Here is a 23,066-nt window from a genome sequence, read left to right as displayed (position 1 = left end):
AAATTGTAAAAGTGGTGCTTGAATCATGTTTTGCACTGCTATAGAAATAGGGCCCTTACCCTTTGTTGGTCATGTTCGTTAGACATTATATGTAAGGAGATTTTCTGTGATTTTGCCAATGAATGCTTATATATCATTATCTCTTTCTGTCCTTTCGCTGCAACCCCTCCCTTTGTGTCACAGGGCGTTATCCAGGATGTGAAGTTGATTTTCGCTCCCAATGGCTACATTACACAGTGTCCTAACCTTAACCGCAGTAAGTATCATGATGGTCACACACTGTTCCTTACATGCCCTGAGAGAATAGAACGAGTACGGTCCATTACTGTCATTGTAAAATTGGGCTAAAATGAGCTTTGTATCAGCTGATGGTGACCTCTCCTTGCTGATCACAAAGAAATCCTCCTTCCCTCCCTCCCTCTCTCGTTTTTTTCTCCCTCTACTCCAGTCATCTTCAATTTGCTATAATTCAGATGCAGCGCAGCCTCCTCTCTCCCTGCCTCGTTTCTCCATCTGTTTACTGTCAAACAGATTAAGATACGAGGCCACCGCTGTGTTACTGCCTCTGCTACTGATCAATATGGCATGTAATCACACCTTGTTGCTTTATTATTGATACTAACACGAGCCACGAGCCTAAGACAAAGAGCAAACAGATGTGTGAGGCTACCCTTTTGTTTGTAGCTGGCCGCCGTGTGCCCTGTCCCAATAATCAGGCTGAGGAATCTTTTCTTTTTTTTTTGGCCAAGCACTCTTTTCTAAACACTTCCCTCTTGTGCTTTTCTTCTTTTTTCCCTGGTTTGGTGCTTGCTTTTCCTCCGTTGAGCCTGTCCAACCTGCAGCGATTTCCTGAGCCTGGTACAAGGCATCATGGACCTTCAGGAGCTACTTGCCAAGATGACCCTGAAGGTAAGAACAAGGAACAAACACAGAATACTAGCACAACCAGCTCCTGCAAAAGTATCATGAATGTTTAGGAGACTTCACAAATAAAAGAAGAACACTGATTACTCAAAATGTCGGTAACAGCAAAAGAGTGTTACATAAAGGTATCCAGTCAAAAGATCCACTAATACCTTTCCCAGCCGTAGCCTGACAAGGAAATAAATAAATAAATGAAAATGAATAAATAACTTCCCTCTCCACTACAGCCGGAGACAGCAGAATCCTTTGATTTCGTTGCTGCCTTCATTGCAGCTTATTGTTCCATCTCCTCTGAAGTCAGAATCTCATTTTTGTTTAATTTCAACAAGACGGTGCCCAAAAAAGATACAAGTTATTGTTGGGAAACAAGAAACAAAATGAACACGCACCTTAATCTGTCTTCACCAAATATGATTGGTCTGTCAGTTATTGTTGTGAGCGCGGACTGAAGTGGTTTGAGAAGACTCTCCACAACAACAGAAAAGATTTTAATGTGCATGCAAGTGGGAACAGAGAACAGCCAATTACCTTGTCCCTGAAGGTTCCATATTATTTTGTTTGAGTTGTTTTTTTTTATTTATTTAATTTGCTCAAGATTAGAGTAATGAAACACTTGAACATTTTTACCTTCCAACAGTTGCATTATAGGAATAGAGGGAAATGTAAATGCGATACGGGTCAGGACTCATCATTGTCTCTTGAAAGATGATAAATGCCTAGAGTATCATATATTTAAATTAGAATTCTCAACATCGTGAACAACTGTGACATTTTTTTAACACTGAGCTGCGTGTTCGTCAAGACTGAACAAATTGGATGGCGTAATAGACATAAACACGCACATTATGGGGCGTTTACGTTCTAAGCGAATGTGTTTGTTTATTTTGATTATGCATCGTTACATAATAACTGTGTTCTTACACAGTGAGATAAAGTAAATCACATATAGAAACAAAACACATTGTGTTTTGTTTCGACAAAAAGAAAACAACTCAACTCAAGGTACGTTTACTTGCTTCCCGTGCAGCTTTTGAGTAGAATACATGGAGAATGAGTTTGCTCACTTTCTGTGGAACTGAAACTGGACAGACCTCGAGTTGTTTGTTTTGTCAAAATAAGGGCGACCACGGCAGAATACCTTCTTCATCCCCTCACTGTCATACAACTGCTATTGTAGATTTATCTGAAGGTGTCCCTTCCCAACTCATCACTGCTCAATGTACAAAACGTTGAACTAGTTGGAGACGTAACCATTGGCTCCAATGTATCCTAAAGTGTATCCTATTTAATTTCTCCTCTTATTTCAAACAGTATTATCTAACACCACACCTATTCCTGTGCTCTCTTACGCATTCTTTTTTGTTCCTAAAAAAAAAAAACCCAGACATTTTCAGACGTGTTGAATGTTTTGACAGTTGAGCAATTATGCCTCTTTAAGAACTTGTTGACCTTGAAAAAATTCCTAAACTCATGGCTGTGTCCTATCCTATATCAGACCTTATATCATGTCGCATTTTATAAATCCCAACTAGAGCTTTAAACTTGAATGAGTACTCAGAATCTGTGTAACAAATCAAAGTATCCATGACAATGGCCGTCTCACTTCGCTTGTCACTGGCTAGCTTGCTTTGCAGGACAACAAAAGACAGGAGTTTACAGGTGTCTGTGCAGGAAAAGATATACTGTATACCTATTATTACATGGTGCAGGAAATGAAAAGCTAACAGGCTACCCACGGCGTTAGCTTGTCCAATATGCTTACGTCAGTGTTAGCTTTTCTAACAGTTATGGTGTGGGGTAGTCATAATGTGTCAGTGTTGATATTGTTTCCCCATCTTCGCAGTGGTCCTGCCATTTTTGGCAGTTATTTTGAATTTAGGGCACGACTTCCAAACTCAGTGTCCCCAATTTAGGAAATCCCTCAATTTTGAGGTTAAGCAGGCCAAGAGCTAAATTCCTATACTAGGATTAGATAGGATATTTTCCTTAATGCAGTTAGTAAACAGAAAATGCTAAACTGTCATCCAAACGTGAGATAAGAGATTTCAGATTTAACTTAACATTTCTGTAGTACTGTGTTTAGATTTTCAGTAATTAGATCCCAGTCTTCAACTGCAGCTACTACTTATATAACACACACAGGGTTCAGAGAGGTCAATGCAAAAACAGGAAACTAACAGGCGGTTTGCACTCTGCCCTGGAATCCATGGGGGGAAGCTTAAACCACTTATAAGACTCAACATCTGCATAACTATGTGTGTAGGTATGTGTGATTGAGTGTGTGTCTGATTGAGTGTGTGCTTCTGTGTGCATGAGTGAGCGCTATCAGATGGGAGTGAATGACGCAAGGACGCCTCAGCGGGCAGACGAGCTATGGAATAATTTTCAGAGTAAATAAGGGTGAAATGAAGAACATTACCCCACCGCTGTGTCAGTGCCTCCTCTTTCACATGAACACACCTCGACCTATTGCCACCTGACCTCATTGCTCATACGAGTCGCGGCAGGGAGGATGCAGTCAGCTGCAGCGCCAAATTGCTTCAGTAGAGAAAAGGGGAATTCAACGTGAAGGGAATAATTGCTGGGTGATGTGAAAGGGAGGTGAGGTGACAGTACGCTCTTCTGTGAATGAGATGGACATGGCCTCATTTCTAATAACCTGGATGTGTATGTGAGAAGAGTACATGTTATATCAACATACTTAAGTGCTGTAAGTACGACATGGAGTTTTCATACAAAAGCAAATCCAATGGTATTATTTTCCTGTTTTTTAAAAAAAAAAAAAGGGCAGTTCAATGTTCGAAGTTTAGTTTTAAGATATCTATTGTCCTGATTTCTTGAGAGGTGACAATGTACAAAATTTGAATTTGATGCCCACAGTTTTTTTGAATTACATTGGTAGTAGGTATCATGATGGGTGGTGGCATTATGTTTTTGGGTTTTCAGTCCGTCCGTCCTTACATACGTACGTGTGTCTCAAATTCTTGAGGGAACTTTTTTAAATTTGGTACAGAAGTTCAATTCGACTCACTTAGATGAACTGATTAGATTATGGTGGCCAAAAGGTCAGCGGTCAAGGTCACTGTGACCTAACAAAACACATTTTATAATTCAACTTAAGAATGTATATAGTAGTTATGACAATGTTTAAAGAAATATGTTATATGATAAAACGATGTTATGACATTTTTATATCCAAAAGGTCAGAGGTTAAATGCATTGTGGCATCATTATATTTTGCTAAAAAAAAAAAAAAAATGTTCTGCCCAATATTCAGCGCCGTAGCTCAGGAACAGCAACTTGACTGGTGCGTGGAGGCAATAATTCCAGTCTGAAACCAATTACAGAGAAGAAGAAGAAATTAAAAGTTGTTGATGGCAAGATCTCAAACTCTAAAGATGAAACTGTCAGGGCCGGTGAGGCCGGAAAATATTGTGGACCCAGAAGCAGACTCATGAGTAGAATGATAGCTAGGATATTTATTAACAATTCAAATAACACAGGCAGGTACAGGCCACAGAGGAAAAAAGTCAAACAAGGAAGTCCAAAAAAATCCTGGCAAAATTACAGGCAGGGCTCAGGCAAAAATCCGGTATCAAAAAGTCAGGCAAAAGGGGTCAAACAGGCAGGCGGTGTTAGGCACAGCAGAGGTACAGTCAGAGTTGAGGCAAAAAATCCAGGAGTCAAAAAACAGGCAGAGATCGGTACACAGGCAGGCAGGAAGAACACAGGCAGCAGTACAATGGGCTTGGCTAGACTCACGTGGTTGAACAGAAACAGGGTTGGATAGGCAGACAGAGCAAAGGTATCCAAAAATCATCAGGAAAAAAATCACAGTCAAAAAACTGGTTTAGGTCAGAAGGTATAGAAAAATCCAGAAATAGCAATACATAAACAAGACTCCAAGAAACAGACACGATAATCTGGTGAAGACTGTCAGTTCTGGTGTGGCTTTAAAGCCAAGGCTGACAAGGAGAGTAGAATCAGGTGTGGAGCAGCAAGCACTGGTGATTGGATGACTCACTTGTCAGTCAACCAGGAGGCAGGGCAGAGGGAAAAACCTGGCGTGGATCACACAGACCAGCCAGGTCACCGACTAAGGAGGGCAGGTAATAGGCCGGAATTGTTTTTAGAACTGTTTATTATGGCTTTAGTGACTTAACTTTCTTCACTGTATAGTGTATCTTTGAAATAAACTCCTCGATATTGTAGGGCATTATCTCAAAACTGACTTTTCATGACAGCTGTTTTTGAGCAAATGGAAAACCTGGCAATATTGTTGTTACAAGGAAGCAGACTTTAATTGAGGCATTGATGTACACTTTGCTTTGGATAATCATCTGAATTAATTATTCAGGACTTGTTAAATATTCTCCTCCATCGGTGCTGCAGTGGGCTCCCTTGTGTATAAGCCATGAAAGCAGTTTGAGTCGATCCGTTGTTCTCAGTGATATCAGAGGAATTGAGCTCCTTGTGTCAGCTGTGTAAATGTTTGTTATAACGGCAGGAAAGCATTTTTTTCCACCAAGTTGCCCCCCAGTGTAGCTCCTTATGCACTTACAGTAGCTATTCTAGGGGCCTAATTTCTGTGCTTAAACATACATTTAGATAATTTATGAAAAACATTTTGGATAGTTTTAGCAGGCTTATGCTCTTTGCCCTGATATATATCTTTATTTGTATTATCCCAATCCCTAAAACGAAGGTGGTAAAAAAAAAATTAAAAGTAAATTATTTTTAGTTTTACGTTACATCAGAGGGTAAAATCCAAATCCTGTGTGAACAGATACTAAAAAGGTTGAAAAATACCAGAGTTCCCTTTAATTCAGTTAAATGTTGACCTGCAATTATTTTGCAAATTAAATAACTGTAGATTAATGGGCAAGATCAGTTTATTTTCAAACTCCCATATTTTAATGCAGATTTTTACAATATTTAGGCTGACTTTCGGAAGGCTAAAAATTCCCTATTCGCTGTTATTCCCTTATTCACCAGTATATATCATTGCTATTTCAAAACGCACAGATCTATTAAGCCGTAAAAAACTTACCATCAGGTTTTGGAGCCTCTGCGCTTTTCATTTGTCACGGCAAAGATATGATAATTACTTCCCATCTGGATCCCAGATCTGGATTACAAACACAATCTAATTAATTGCTTGTTGGCCAAGACTGATTAGACCTCAGCATTTCACGGAAATTCAGTCATACATGTTTGACTCGTCCCTCAGACATGAGGGCACACAACAAAGATTAGGGATAATGGATGCGCCCTCTCCTTTGCCCTCCTTCAGTTGGACTCTCTCTGTAGTTGCTATCTTATTATTTTGCTCATGCCTATCTGCCTCATGTATCAGCCATAGGAGATACATGCCTATTAGCCTCTGACTCCTTTGTGCCATATCTCAGTGCCATTTGATGCTCAGGTTGTACAGGAAAGGTATTCCTCGGTGGTGCCTCAAGGCAGCTTCCCGGCCTTTGAAATTGCATTTCAAACATTTTGTTTAGGGCTTTGACAGGACACATCTTTATCACTCACGGCTCACACAGCTCTCCTGCAGCCAGCTGGGACTCCTCTAAATGGGGCAAAAAAAAGCCTCAGTGACATCTAGCATTTTTCTTTTTTTCCTGAGAAGCCTCTATCATTTCACAGTGAGTTCTCTCTCTCTCTGACACATGGCCTGGGCAGGTCTCAGAGCAGCAGAGGGGGTGGACGCAGAGCGGCGGAGCAGCAGAGCAGCCTTGAGTGTCTTAAGTGAATCTACAATTTCTGTGTTGACCTACGGCAGTTAGATCAATTGCACCTTTTTTTGAATCCTCCCACCTTTCCATCTTTCAAGCAGGACTCTGATTGTTTGTAAGATATTTGGAGCAGACTCTGTTTTTATAGATGTGAATTCATAACACATAAATAGTGTAACCAGCCAGCCCCATACTCAAGGCCGTAAGTGAGCTCTGATGGATACAGAGGGCTATACACATGTAGATTATAGGTACATGTACTTACTGTTCAGTCACTTTATACTGTATGGGCTTATTTTGAGTGATATCATGGAAACAAACTAATCGGTCACATTTCGTGACAGTCGACACTCAGAACATTAAGAAGAAATCACCAGTTTCAATCGGATCAACAGATTACAAACTTGTATTCTTTACTAAAACTTCAACATGAACCCTGTCTGCACTTGGCTGGACAACTCGTTACTCCCATTGAAGTCCTATTATTGACGTCAAAACATTACAAAGGGAAGTCTTTAAGTCTCATCCCCCGATTTATATAAAATTAAGCCCACCTGTGTTCCACAATTTTAATTAACCCTCGAGTCAGCCTAATGATTCAAACCAACACTGAATATTAGTTCAATCATCATAAAATACAATAAAAGCCCCACACACAGTGTTCGCTGTCGAAAGCCCATCAGAGGAACATCGCCCATATGTCTTCCTGCAGTTACATTTAATTTAATGTTTGCAGTTCCAGTTTCATGACAGGTTCTTTGATCCTTAAAAATTCAAAAACATCATCAAACTTGATTGGGATGACTTCTTTCCTCGCTTTTCTCCAGGGACTGACTCATTTATTTTGCTCCTTTTAGAAGCCAGATATTACAGCCATTTTAAAGTCTTTAAACTCACCTCAATTCCCAGGTCAGTCTGTCATCTGGGTCACATTAATCATGTTAAACATACACTGCCCAGCCAAAAAAAAAAAGTCACAAACTCCAATAAGGGCTTAAGGTCTGGAGTCTGTGGTGGCCAATCCATGTGAGAAAATGATGTCTCATGCTCCCTGAACCACTCTTTCACAGTTTGAGCCTGATGAATCCTGGCATTGTCATCTTGAAATATATCCATGCCATCAGGGAAGAAAAAATCCATTGATGGAATAACCTGGTAATTCAGTATATTCAGGAAGTCAGCTGGCCTAATTTTTTTTGCGCACATAATGTTGCTGAACCTAGACCTGACCAACTGAAGCAACCCCAGATCATAGCACTGCTCTCACAGACTTGTACGGTAGACACCAGGCATGATGGGTTCATCACTTCATCTGCCTCTCTTCTTACCCCGTTTCCCCGTCACTCTGGAACAGGGTTAATCTGGACACATCAGAACACTTGACCTTTTCCCATTGAGTCCAATCTTTATGCGCTCCAGCAAATTGAAGCCTTTGTACCCCGATTAGCCTCACTGATAAGTGTTTTCTTAAGGGTACACAGCTGTTTAGTCCCAGTGTCCTTGAGTTCACTTCGCATTGTGCATTTGGAAATGCTCTTACATTCACTATCACACATAGCTGTGGGTTCTACTGTTGATTTTTTTCCAATTTAATTTCACCAAACTTTTTTCTTGATAGCTGATCAAGATCAAGATTTTTTTTTCAATTACATTTAATCCAATTTAAGAAGTTTCAGCAATCTCCTTAGTGGTTTTCTTTGCTTGATGCAGGCCAATAATTTGACCCATCTGAAGCAGAGAAAGATCTTTTCCAGACCACAGGATTTGTCTTGTCTTAACATGGTTGTTTAAGAAATGAGAAACTACTCACTGTAGCAATTAAGGTTAAATAACTTGTTGCCGACTGAGACATATTACTCACTGCAGTTATTATCCAATGGGATCTTACCTATTTGCTTAGTTAAATCCAGACGGTGTAGATAAAGGTTTACAATTTTTCTTTGTTTTGTTTTATTATTTTTTTTCAACAGAAAAGAATAACATTAGTAGTGACACCTGAAATAAGTTTAAATCAACAAAATGAGGGATAATAATTTTGAATGAATGTATCTGCAAAGTTGCAAAATTTGCACATATTTACAAATGTTAACTGACAACATATTTCATTTGTTTTTACTACAATATCTCTGTATATCGCAATACAGTATTCATATATTGCAACAGCATGATTAGCATTTGTATGATGGCCTGTTCAATAGTGACACAATAGTGACACAATAGTGACGTGTTTACTTTATCAACATTTAACTGAACCCCTAACCTTCACTTAGTGCTTCTTTTGCCTAAACCACACACAGCAATTGTGATGTGAACCAGGGCCCGTATTCATAAAGACTTTTATCTTAACGTTAGGAGTACTCCTAAATCGGACTAAAAGTTTTTATGTAGGAGTGAAGGACGCACTTAGAAGCGGTGACAACGGCAACGACAAAGCCTATGAAAAGATATTGGATAAAGAAATGTATTTATGAGGAGAATTAAGTGCCCCCCCCAAACAAAAACGCTTCGGACAAAAATGACAAATTAGAAGATTGCGATGAAAAACGTGAATTGCCAATAAAAGCGGCATTTGCTTGAAAAGCTGCGTCAAACCACTCTCCATTAAAATTCGGGAATCGTGTGTTGATCCAGGCCATTTCGTAACAATGTCCAGTATATTATAACATGCATCAAAGACAATTTGTGTATTGATGGAATGCAACTTTTTCCAATTGACAAAAGCCTTATTCGCACGGGACTAGTATTACCTGGGGACCTCCAGTAATTTGTAATAATTGCGGAGGTCGTATGTGATCTTAATCCCATGCGAATCTGCCATGTCCGCAATTTGTAAAGTAAAAATTCTACCACAAATTACCTACCATATTTCACCAAACACAGAGGTCATTTGATAATTTTAGTCCCGTGCGAATCAGCATCTCTGTGATTTGGGGTCGTTTTGTGTTTTTTGTGTTTTTGTGTTTTCCACACCTTTTTTCTGCCTTTTTCCCGGTCAAGAATTATGGAGGCTGCGTTAGGAATTATGAATGAAAGTTTTGACAGCATTTTGGGTGCAAATTCAGGAGGCTTATCAGAAGAGCGAAATCTCGAAAGATGATTAGATGGATTACATGCATGGCAGCATGCGGTAAGGAACATTTTTCAACAGGCTCACCAGTTATTATATTAAAAATATCCATATCTAACCGTTGTGCTGCTCCAGCAAGGGCTCCGGTGCGATCGACCCCTGGGGATAATGTCAGTAAATGAGAGTTAAAACACAGACTTTGCTTATCCTGTGCGAATGCGCCGCACGAAACACGGACGTGGTGGGATAATTTCTAAATCACTTGAGGTCCCTAGGTAATACTAGTGCTGTGCGAAGAGCTGCATTTTCCCCATAGCCAAATACCGCAGTGTTGCCAAACATTTTAACTCTGGCATTATTGGATTGTTTCGGTTGGTTGGGGACGTTATTGCGTCCCTCACCAACTCAACCACAACTTCAATCCCTTCACGGTCCATCCAATATCGTTTTAATAATTCCCTGTCATTTAGCATCTCCAAAACATTCGGCTGTGACCAGGTCTTAGCGAGTTAGGAGTCCTCTGGACTACTTCTAAGGTCTCCCAGACTTAGGTGCTACTTTTAGGCTTAAAATGTTTTGTGAATCACTCTTATTTTCAAAATTTTTTAGGAGTTGCTCCTAAATTCGCCTGTTAGGAGCTACTTCTAGCCTTAAGATTCTTTGTGAATATGGGCCCTGAAGTCTTCCATCCCCTGACCTCAAAACTTTTCTGTGGAAACTATGGCAATAATAATAACACTACTGTTTCCTACAAAACACATTTTGTAAAGAATGAGTATGTAAACATGATTTCGAAGAGACATGGTTGATTTTTGGTTAATTCTGGTTGATGCATCCCACCCTCTGTCCCCCTCTGTGTGACACTGCCGCTCAACACTCCTGTCAGTCAAAGCCGCATCAGCTCTGTGGAGAGACAACCGTGGAGAGTGCTGAGCATGAAATAAGCTGGAGAAAAAGGGATGATCATTGTGAAGGAATAAAAGTGAGGTGAGGCAGGATCGGTGCTGTCAGTCCTGTATGTCATTTCTCAGTAGATTATAGCCTGAGGTCTGGAGCATGAGCTGAATGATGATCGCTTATTATTCTATGTGCCCTTCTAATGAGTGGCTCCCGGCGGAGCAGCTCTCTGTGAAAACCGACTGGGGCACGCCAGAGGGCGAGGGGGGCGGGGTGAGGGGTAACCCTGTGTGCATACTCAGAGTTTTGATTTGTTTTGTTTTTTTACTCTGGTGTTTCTGTGCTCCTGCAGTTGAACTATGCAGAGTCCAGGCTGACCCAGCTGGAGGGCTGTCACTGCGAGAGGACCTGCAGCGCCAATGGTCTGGTCTACAGGGATAAGGAGCTGTGGGTGGAGCCCGAGAACTGCAGGAACTGTGCATGTAAAGTGAGTGTCACCTTCGTATTCAAAAATCATAGAATGATGGATTTCAGTATCATGATATGAAAAAAAAAAAGTCTGTCAAATTGAGTGCTTTAATCCATTTTTGAGCCGTGAAGTATCACTTCCTACATCCAAGTAAAAAAACCCACCACTGCAAGGAGATTATTCCAGTTTATTTTCAACGATCAGTTTTATGTTAAGAAAAATGTTTGTCAATATCGAGAGGGAAAACAACTGAGGTGTACGCCATTTCAAAAAGGCTGTCTGTGAAACTGTTGACAGCACACCTCAAATTGCAAACTAGGGCAAATAATACTCATTCTTTTATGAATTTATGACTTTATATTTGTAAAACTGTTGAGGGAAGTGATTTCAAAATCTGTGATGTCATCACAATGTAAGGTCTAAGGGCAGTGCAGGAAGTGGCAGGCGAGGCCAGTGTAGAAACACTCCTGCAGATGTATGTTGTGTGTGTGTTGCATAGCCAGGAAGAAAACATGGAAGCTAATTAGCTTTTTTAGTATATACACCAAGTGAGCAATTTCTCATTGGCGGTGAAATCATAGACACTTTACCTTTGGACCGAGCTCCCTGTCCGGACAGAGTCAGCTAATGACCGTTGCTGCAAAGTTATCTGAGATAACAAGCCAATGGCAGCTGCAGCTATCAGCAGTTAGCTGTGACTCTGGTGATATGCTGCCCCCTATTTGTTTGGTGTTTGAATTCAACAGGTGGCAAAATCTTATATATTGCACCTTTAATCTATAGTTTTGACTGAGTGAAATATTCACTGAGAAGTCAGTACAACCTGTACTCCCTTTCCTCTCAACACTTCTTTAACTTGCCTTCCCATCAGACCTCCCTATTAACCAACCCCTGCAATCGTCTCTCCCTGCCTCCTGCCTGCCCCCTAATAAGCACCCCCCTAATAAGCCTCGCTGTCAGTACTCATACAGAGGGCCCACACTTTGAAATTTGTTGAATCAGGCCATCCTGGGCCCTGGGGAATTAGACTTGCTGCATCATTGCACATCAAGCACAGGGTGGAGTTTAGCCGTTCTGATTTTCTCCCGTGGACATGCCATTAACTGATAACCGCGGCGTCCTGGGGGAACCATTTCCGATGACTCATGAAATGAAGAGGCGCTTGTAGAGAGAGATATCAGCCTCAAAAATGAAGGCAGTCCTTCAGGGCCTGAATAACTACCTGCTATCAGCAGGCTGCTAGATTTCAGTATCTGCCATCCAGCTCTCGATGACGATTCTCTTATCTGATTGTGTGACATTATAATTCCTTTTTTTTTTTTCTTATGCGTAAATATGATAGCTTTCACTTTCAGATTGCATTCCTGAAGGTTGTATTGTAAATAGTTTTCGGCTGCTGCGCATGAATTTTTAACCATTCAGGGTCGAGCTGCAGGCATTAAATGTTAAGTGTTGGTGTACAGGTGGTGTGTCTTTTTTTCAGATCAAGATATACAATTCCACGAACTCTGGGGAAGAGGTAAATTGGGCCAAGAGGTTGGAGTTCAGTGTGGGATTTTTGTCTGTGCCACAGGAAAAGCAGCGATCATTTGATTTTTCCTTCTGATGGTTGCATGCTTTCGGTTTTTGGTTTAAACAAATGAATAAAATACAGACAATGTTTTAACAATTTTCGTACAGAATGGCGTGGTGGAGTGTCGCAGGATTTTCTGTCCACCAGCAAACTGCTCCGAAGACTCGCTGCCGGTGCACGTTGATGGGACCTGCTGCAAGAAATGCAGACGTAAGTATCAGCAGCAGATTGAATTATCACAGCCGAACCAGTGAAACTCCTCTCTGCTCATCTGCAGAAATCTATCTACACAAATAGTCTCACGCCAGATGAACTGTTGACGAGGCTGCTTTTGTAGACAAGCAGTATAAATACTTGATGGTGATATAAATTTGTAAAAACAAACAAACAAAAAACAAAAAAAAATATCTTCATTTTGTTCAGTCTACAACATGGCCTCGTGCTTTGGTGTGTATTTTTTTCTATAAACCAAATCCAATAACTGATACTGGCAATGTACATTCAACTACAGATGTTAAACTTTACATTTCTTTATGTTTAGCTTTGATTTTCAATTTTATGTTGTGGCAATTTCGTGCTTATGGTCTGGTTATCGTTAGCCCCTCCCCTCCTGACATTAAAGACATCTCATATACATGTATTCTGAATGTGACACTACAGATTTGGCAGAAATATTGATATGATATGTTATATGTACAAATTTAAGGTGTCCCTGGTTTGCAGAAGCAAACAATCCCAAAGTTTTATTCTGGCAGATGGGCTTCAGTTGGAAAATTCTTGGTCGTGCTACATCTTAAAACTTTTGGCAGCAGTATAACAAGCCACTTTCTATTTCTTTTTCTGTCATTATATACAAAACCACAAAGTTAGCTTGTCAGAAAAAACATAAACATCGGTTGTTTTACATATTTACCAATGCTATTGTTTTTGCGGAGCCCGTACTTGTCGAATATTTCATGCTTTTATGGCACTATTACTACCAGAAACACTGTGGATAGGGACACGAATGCTGTTGTTTGTGGCTGATGTTCTGCTGGCACAATGGAACCAGAGCAAACGATCTGTGAGAGCAAAGATCACAGTCGCCTGGTTTTCATGGAAGCTGAAATGGAGGCACTATTTTTAGTGTAAAGCACACCGGGGTCTGGTAACTGTTCACAAACCCATGGACAACCGTGCCTTTCGCACTGTGCTGCAAAAACACCAAATCCCTGAAGGATAGTTCATCTTTGAATAATTCCAGCCCTCGTCTGCCTCCTTCCATCCCTCCGCTCACTCCATCTTCCTCCTCTTCCTCCCCTGTGAACATCAGAGGTCTGGCACAGATGAGCGAGGGAACTGTGCTCCAGAGCTGCGACTGAGCACTCCACAGTCCTGCACCCTGGAGAGGAGAAAAGCAGGACTTCATATCATATGCCTCATTTTCTATTTCTGCCATCACCAGAGGAATATGCAGAAGGGTCTCCTCTGTTGTATTCTTAATGCGCTGTTACACTTCCTCTCCGCTTATGCACATGAGCCAAGAACAACTTTGTTTCCAGCGGAATCAAGTATGCCAAACTTCAAACTGGAAACTTTTTTTTTTTTTTTTGTCTCACAGGCAGTCTCAAAGCATTTTTGACTGCTGTTAAAGACAGCACATGAACCGATATTAGCTGAGGAATTATGCCGTATCTGGCACTTCGTAGTTACTGTTCGTAATAAGTGTATTTGAATGTTATTGAAGCTGAAACCTTCTATTTTTCTGCCCACAGCAAAATGTAACTACATGGGTCAGACCTTTTCTGAAGGCCAGCACTTTTTATCACGGAGCTGCAGGGAATGCAAGGTAATAATTGTTCTCGTTTTGCACTTTAATTTTGCCAGCATTTTGCCCGTATTCTGCAATAGGGTCACCATACAGCACTTCTTTTTCAGGATAAATGTGGAATGATCATGTGTGGTCAATTGCTCGCTGTGTTATTCAATTAGCCAGCAGGCCTTATTAGCTTTCCCTCCCTCCCCCAATCTGTTCAATCTGCCTTTTTTCTTCTCGCTAATGGTGAGATAGCCAGGTAATTAGAATAACGTATGAACACAGCAACACAAAACCCCAATTTGAATTGGAGCTTCATCACTGTGTGGATTTTAATTAAAGTCATTATTCCAGTTCAGCATAGAACAGAGGTGAGCTTTTTCTATTGAGAAGCCATTTATCTTTAAAGACACTATTTTAGGGAGAAAATTAGCGTTTTGTGCATGTAATTGCTTACAAAGAGCCACACAGTGGATTCCTTGACTCATTATTAGCCCCCAGACACCTCGAAACATAATTATATTGTTTGTAGGCTTTGTTTCAAGTAATTACAGCAATCCTTTACTCCTGGCACATGGCCAATTTGTGGACATGTTATTTTTAGAAGGGGCCCTAAAAATGTTTTATTTTGAGGCTTTCAGGGTTCTCCAGTGTCAGTATTAATCTGGCACTGTCACAGCCAAAAAATCTCAGCATTATGTTTTAGTATGTGAGCTTGACTCTGTGTTTATTTTATTTATTAATTCATTTTCTTTGGTTTTTCTGCACGTTAGATTTAGAAAGATGTAACCTTCCCCCCCTCCAGAGCATCTCTCTGCACTCTCACCATCACAGCGGGCGAGGTGCGAAGTGGGAACATGAATACATGAATTGACATACAAGGGGAATGAGCGAGAGGAGTGAGAGAGAGACAGAGGGCCACATTATGCTATTTTTGGAGGATGTGTGAAATGAAAAAAGATTATTCTGGTCCACAGATCAAACCACCGGGGTTAATTTGAAAGGCCCACATTTGTAATTGGTTGTGTTCCATCTCTGTGGATAAGTAAGCTCAGCAATTCAAAATCATTTTCACCATAAATATATGCATCAATTTGAGACTTCTCTAAATTTAAGGGAGGTGGACAGGCACCAATAAAAGGATTTTTTCCATTGTACAGCCTGTGTCTTATTTTGATTCTTTCTTTTTCTTTTCTTTCTTGTCTTGATCATTAGTGCTGTTGTTTTATGATGACATACATCCAAATTTTGATGTAGATACTCAGATGCAGGTATTCTTTTTGACAGGTTCAAAACATCTTGAGTTCAGCCTCTTGCATGAAAAAGGCAGACCCATTTTGGAACCAGCCACCATTTACATAGCAGCAGTTTTTGTGGCTGGCTGCTGGGCAAACTGCAGCTTGCTAAGCAAAGACCCGACACTCACTGTTTTTTTTAAACGTATTTTTCTCCACCATAGCTGGTGATATGTGAAAAATAATGTAGGCATGTACCAAATACAACTGGTGGTTTCAGTTTCAGCTGCTGGTAAAGTTGTAGATCACCACAGATCTGACCAGTTGATTTTCCGTCCACCTCAGCTGTTTTTGCCATGCCATATAATCAGTGTCACTGAAAAGCAGCAGTGGATCTTAGGTGGGTAGGAAATGAACTGGGTAGCTTGTTTTTTACCCCGTTGTTGTCAGTTAAGTGTTTCCAAGGAAAACATTACTGTGGGCAAAAATACTGGAAAAGTGCCTCTCAAAGATGAAGTTGGGCTCTTTTTTGTTTATTTTTTTTAACTTTCTTTGTCATTATTAATTGAAATTTTTAAGGTTTTGGATTGTTTTTGGAAACAAAACAGGCAATTTGAATACCTCACCATGAGCTACGGTGGGAATTTTTAAGTATTTTACATCCCCGAAGTGGCCAGGGGATGAGGGGAGTAACAAATAGAATTTAGAACCAGGGTAAAACAAGAGGAAAGCAGTGTAGGAGCAAAAGTTAATTATGTATTTACAGAAAAACAAACTTCTTCAAAAGGGTCAAAGGTCAGTCTGCCTTCAACATAAAAAAAAACAAAAAAAAAACAGCCGAAGTTACAAAATATTCGAGGAGACAAACACCTACCATTCAGGGAGTAACACACGCTTTTCTGAAATTTTATAGAAGAGATTAAAGCTGAAACAAATCAATCAAACAAACAAGTCAAAGCTTTCTCGACAACAAAACATTCTAAGGCATACTCGTTAGCGCGGAACGCGTCGGCCTTCAAACCCAAACAATGAGCTAACCAGAGGCTAAAACATTCCCTGCAAACTAGGTGACATCTGTGCACCTGTCATCATTATAAACTCATTAGGTTCATTCTCCACTCATTGACCCTGAGCCATGGGCTTAGATCTGCTGCTTCACAACACCGTACAATGTATGCTTGTATTTGATGAATAAACTCATTTGAAACCGCTGCTAGTGTAAAGGATTGTAATTAGTGCAGCTTGAATTGATTCATTTAACACAAGTGATGACATTTTTTCATGAATTAAGGAGAAGATGACGTGACTGATAAAAGACTTACAGCGGGGAAAAAGGCGACTGTACTCTTAAAAGATGACACGAGTAAATAGTTTATGTGGTTCCTGGAGAATCACGACAATGAAGGAGAATTCTCAGGAATTTTGAGTCGATATTAAGACCTTGAGGGGCATCGAGGGGACCACCAGAGCTATGTCATACCAGCCAGGCTGCAACTGCTGCTGCTGCTGCTTTGTGTCTGCTATTTGTTTTGAGGGCCCACGGCAGAGATGACACCGAGCTCTATCTAACCTTGTTTCTCTTCTCTGGTGTCTGCATTTTACTGCATTTTACCGCTATCTGTATTCATGCCCTCCTCGTGAATGCGAGCAGTATGTAAAGCCTTTACTTTCCGACCTGCCGTTGTAATGACAGCCTCATTCAGTCACGAGTATCTCTAAATAACCTGTTTTTTTTTTAACATCTGAAAACATCCTTTCAAACTGCCGCTGTGGTTTAACACATTTCAAAAGCAGTGTCATTCTCGCCTTTTGTGATCTGCAAATTGTAAAGTTCAGACTGGTAAAATACAGCTCTACACACAGGCCTTTGTGTGAGGCCAGACAACTCTGAAAACATGTATTATACCAGGAAAAAAAAAAAAGCAAGATTATATTTGGTTTGATCTGCATGGTTGTAAAACAACACGGGTCTGATATTTTAAACATTTTCTTGTGCAGTTAAATCTTTAAATAATAATTGACTGATTTATCTCAAACAATAAAGAGCCCTATTCTGGAATGCCATTATCAGGCCGTTATTTGAGTAAATGTCACTAGTAAGTGCTCAATACATCTGACACTGAATGTAACTGAATGTTCTGTAAGAAAAAAACTAAAATAAGCTAATTTTAAAACATGACTTTTTTAGACCGCTGACGTATGTGTTATGTCATTTTTACTGGTTTCTTACAGATTCCCACCGTCCACTGTATTTTAGGCTCTGTCTGTCAGTCACACATTAAGGTGCTGAATCCCAGGTCTGCACTTGATGACAAGCTAAGAGGGTACAGTGGTACTTAACTATAGTCAGCTGATACACCCTGCCGCCACTTATCATCATTTTACTGGTGAAAGCGACCGTGCTTTCAAAACATTTTCGTAATAAGGAACTGCAGGGATAAAACCTTTCTTTCCCTTCTCTTGTGAGACATGCCATACCATGGTCGTCTGAGAGTACATCAAAATCAACGCATTCAAGACATTTACAAAAAAAAAAGACAGTTATTCAAGAAATTCAGATTTACGACATGTTGGATCCAGCCTGATTTGCCCTTCAGGTCTTTGAGGAAACTGCATGGCAACCCAAAGACCACTGATGTGTTTTAAAGGACAAGTTCATCCAGAGGTAAAAAAGCCTCACCTCCATGCTGATGGAAAGTCAGAGGAGGTTTTTGTTGTCCACAAAACATTTATGGAGCTTCAGAGGAAAACAAAGTCTCATCATTCTCCTGAACAACTGAAGTAAAAAAAAAAAAGACATATAATGTAAAATTGGTTTAGGAGAATATTTCGAAATGCATCCGGGGGAGCCGGGGATACAAACCGACAACCTTCTGATTGCTAGATGAACTCAAGAGTGTATATAACGTCTTTTGAAAAATAATCCAGGTAATCCAGAGACTTGGATTAGGCCCTACTAGCTCTATGAAGCCATTATTTATTTATCTTTTCCCCCCCCCATCTACTTCAGTTGTTCAGGAGAGTCCTGCATTGCTGTTTTGCAATAAATCTCCAGGAATGTTTTGTGAAATACACAACTTCACCTAGCTGTCCATCGGCATAGGGGTGAATGGATAACGACTCAATTGAAATTTTGTGGTGAAGTTATCCTTTAAACCCGGAGCATAATGTCAATAAATGTGTGTATAAAAAGCACCAGAAAGGTGGATACACACTTGTGTTATTCTTCACAGTGGAAACTTCGTTTTTTTTTAATATATGTCGTATACGTGAGGTGATTATACGTGACTTTAAAGATGGTCTTGTGACTCGAAGGCGCTGGAGCCCCAGAACAGATCAGATTGCATCATGTACCTGAAATTGTGTGTCGCTTTTCTGGTGAAGATGGTGTTAATTAATATATAGACCTTCACGCATGTGACCCCAGCAATGAAATTGCAATGTTTTGCCTCTTTCCTATCCCTTCCAGAACGGCCTGATGGTGAAAGTCACAGAAACTTGTCCGGAGCTCAACTGCACCGTCAGTGAACAGATATTACCAGATGGCAGATGCTGCAATGTTTGCAGAGGTATGTCTTCCTTCCTACTGCACTCATCTCAGTTGTATGAATCGCTCTTTCTTTGGACTTGCACGCACCGATCCCCTGCCGCCGCCAGAAGTAAACACAGCCACACTGCCGGATGCTGATTCAGGCAGCATCCCTGCAGTAACTCGGTTTCTCTCCCTTTCCACCTGGTATGAATTCTTCTTGGCTGGGATAGCTATCAGAGCAGATTGGTCTGTCTGCTATAGAGCACCTGCTATGCCAATTTGCCTGTACCCCGCTGCTTTGGCGGGGAGGTACTACAGGGTAAATAGCCACCAGTAATTCAGTAAATACATTGAATAAACAAACTGTTGGAGGCTGTCAGCTATAGAGCCATAATGAAAGAAACCTGGGGACAGGTTCTGAGTGAAGGAAATTGCACTCTCGTTTTGAAAAAAATAAGCAGCATGCCTTAGACCCAGTGTATTCAGAGGAAAGGAGGATGAAAAGGAGCCAAAAAGAAAGCAAGGGAAATACAGAGAAAAGGGATGGAGAGAGGAAAGAAGAGCAAGTAAAGGAGGAAGTCGCAGACCTGCTATGTTTAAAAGTGTGGGGAGAAAAGGGAGAAGGGGAGGGAAGACAAGAGCATAAAGCCTATGAGATGAGAAGAAGGAGAAAAGAAGGATCAGGACACAGAGTAGAAAAAGTAAGGTAGAGAGAAGAGTGGAAATGGAGAATCGGAATTAGACTTGAAAAGAGAGGAAAGGAGAGAAGAGGAGACAGAGGGGAAGCAGGAGAAATGTATGCAGGCTATAGAAGAAAAAGACAGCAGAGTGTGCAGAGGTTTGTAGGCGAGAGGAGAGTTTATACAGTGTGAGCTAACAATTAAAGATTAGAGTCACAGTACCTTTGCTTTACAAAACTCTTTTAGTCTCTCTCGCTCACACACACACACCGTCACCCAGGGCTGCCAAAAATCTGAGCCGGTCATTATTTCCACATCTTCTCCAGACCTCTTCTAAACCCTGTGACTCAGCTCCTTGCCACTGCTCCTTGAAATGTACTAGAGTCCTCAAAACCACAACGGCTCGGTTCAATTGGTAAGAAACACAATTATCACAGAGAGTCCAACCTCCTCTGTTTTACAGAAAAAGGAAAAAAAATCCAGCAAATCGCACATCAAAAAGAAATGTCACCACCAAAGTGACACTCGCAGACATGCTCGCATGTGTTTGTTATCAATCGTGTTGTCAGTCCTGTTACGTGTACGCGCCATTCTTTGGGGTGCTGCTGTCGATGACAGAAGGGTCGAATGAAGGAATAATGCCGACACAGCTCTTTCCTCAGTAATGGCTCCCCAGGCTCCCAGCCTCTCAGGGCTTTTATGTGCAGCCAGTCTGTCTTTCATTACAGCACATGATGGGCTACATCAGCTCATACTTACTGAGCAGGAGAGTATCATGTCTCTGTCTTTTCGCTTCCCTATCTGTCGGACTGATTCCCAGCATGTCTGTCTGCATGTCATGTCACGTTGCTGCACATGTGCAGGATCTCAGTCTGGTATGGTTTAAGAAATTGGTGGTTTGCAGCAAGTGCAACAACCAGTGTTCAAATCCCGATAGCAGCACAATGTGTGCCTCAATTGGTTATGGTCACAGTTGGGAAGCCAGTAAGGGAGTATGACTCCTACGCTGCTGACTTCCATTGAAGAAAACACTTACCCCCGTGACCTTGGATCATTTCTTTGAAGTTCTGCAGCAGTAGCGGTGACGGATCACAGCTATATTCAGCTTGGATTCACACAATACTACAATAATATAGAGTCACTGAAAGACTGTTAAACAGAGCAGTCACCAGACTAAAATGCTGGCAGTTTATGTTTCTGCAAGCCACTGAAATGTTAGCATTCATACATGCATGCATATGATCCTGACATTTGTACAACACGTGTCATATCATGTTCACATTACATGTCTATGACCTGATTTTTTATATCACGAGATGGATGGGATTTGGAAGCACGACAGCGCTTGATTGAGAAAATTTCTAGCTTTATTTTTGGTGACAAATAAAAGGTATTTTAAGCCAAAACATGATTCCTTTCCAAACCCTAACCAAGTGGGGTTTTTTTGTGTCTCAACCATAAGCACAATTTATCACAACATAGAATTTAAACCGAGAGAAAGAAACGTAAAATTGTAACATAAAGAAATGTTGAGTTTCAACATATCTGTGGCTTGCAGAAACGTACATTTGCTGGCATATATCCTGGAGATTGGGTGTGTGTCAAAAAACCTCTTATATCGCTGCTGCAACATAAAGTTATCTACCTCACCTTGGCTGATCCATCTGTTCAATAAGTCCTCCTAATGGTGAAGTGACAATTGTTATGTAGAAATTTGCTTTGTACTCTTATCTTGAAGCTTCTCTGATGGAGGCTCAGCATCCATTAGGGGCTGACCGTCCATGTATCCATTCCTCATTGGATAAGTGACAAAGAGTCAGCGTCTTGCACACTATGGACTCTAGGAAGGAGCGAGGGTAGACTTAAACCTGTTCAAGGAGGGGAAAAAAGGGGAAAATACAGACAAAAATTAAGTCAATAAATGCAATTAAGAGAAAGTTATTTTAGAAAATGTTAAAGTATGTACAGATGAATCTAAAACAGTAGGTTTGTCATTTGAGAATTAAGCGTTTTATTAAATAAAATGATAAGTGATGACTTAGCAACATCTACAGAGAAATCTGCTGTTCTAGTCAAACCGAGGACATGGTCAACTAAGTCTGATTCCAGGAGAGCACTAGCAAGTTTTATATACAGTACATGCAGTCATGATACAAGGCATGACATAGAACTTAATAAAGATCAAGCAGTGTTCAGGTGAAGAGGGCAGGAGAAGAAATTACATTTCCACGAATTCTCGCACATATTGGTGTGGGTGGAAATGAGTTGGCAGAAAAAATGTGCCACAAGGAAAAGGGGAAATAAGACATAAAGTATGGTCGTAAAATATAGCAAGGCCATATATATATATATATATATATATATATATATATATATATATATATATATATATATATAATCAAATCAGAAATGAAAGTAAGGGCCAATGCTACCACAGCATTCAGGATAAATGAGAGGAAGCATTGGAAATAGAAAAGGAGGAGGACGTTATATCAAGGGTGAGGTTTGGTCACACAAGTCTGAACAGTACAAAAAAAAAAGTCAGCACTCTGAGAGTAGATGTGTACATTGCAAACTACAGGAAACGGTCGAGCTTGTATTTTTGTACTGCCCGAGGCACCAACAACAGAGGCAGACACTAAGAATTACACTCCACAGGAATGGCATCATACGAGGCATTAGAGGAATGTTGCAGAGGAGTTCATGTGTCATAGGATAAAAGGCTATTTTCAGGTTTTTTCAGAAGAGAATCTGGCGTGTGTAATGATATAATAACCATTCTGAACCACACTCCAGTCTGGAGGGTGACGATAATGCTCCTGAAGCTGTTTGCCAGCTTCTATTAAAAGACAAAAGAGGATGTAAGCATCTCGTGGTGTATGTAAAGACTGTTCTCAGAAACCAGCACGTCACGAAATACCAGCATTGTACCAGTCCTGTGCTACAGCAGCACACTATTAGTGGCCCTTTGACTTGATTAGCTTGATGGATGTCATCCTCTGAGATCCTCCAACAGCACAATGTGGTGCATGCTTTTTTCTTTCTTGTCTTGTTTGTGTGCGCATGGATTCACGGCAGCCCAAACTTTTTTTTATTGCACAAATTTTACCGCAATCATAAACTTTACGCTTCTTGTCATCCTTTTATTTGCAT

General features: G+C 40.6%; 1 protein-coding gene across 1 annotated transcript in view; it reads left to right on the top strand.

Annotated features, from left to right (window-relative positions):
• LOC115580439 (protein kinase C-binding protein NELL1) overlaps nt 1–23,066 on the top strand; it is a 283,933-nt gene that overhangs the window by 88,811 nt on the left and 172,056 nt on the right. Inside the window, exons 6-11 of the mRNA XM_030414756.1 lie at nt 184–256; nt 827–909; nt 10,982–11,116; nt 12,779–12,881; nt 14,426–14,499; nt 19,171–19,270. Coding sequence (XP_030270616.1) covers nt 184–256; nt 827–909; nt 10,982–11,116; nt 12,779–12,881; nt 14,426–14,499; nt 19,171–19,270 — 568 coding nt within the window. The remainder of the gene's footprint in view (nt 1–183; nt 257–826; nt 910–10,981; nt 11,117–12,778; nt 12,882–14,425; nt 14,500–19,170; nt 19,271–23,066) is intronic.

Source organism: Sparus aurata, chromosome 4 (genome assembly GCF_900880675.1).
Source record: "Sparus aurata chromosome 4, fSpaAur1.1, whole genome shotgun sequence".
In the NCBI taxonomy this organism is placed as follows: Eukaryota; Metazoa; Chordata; class Actinopteri; order Spariformes; family Sparidae; genus Sparus; species Sparus aurata.
This window is presented reverse-complemented; position numbering and strand designations above follow the sequence as displayed.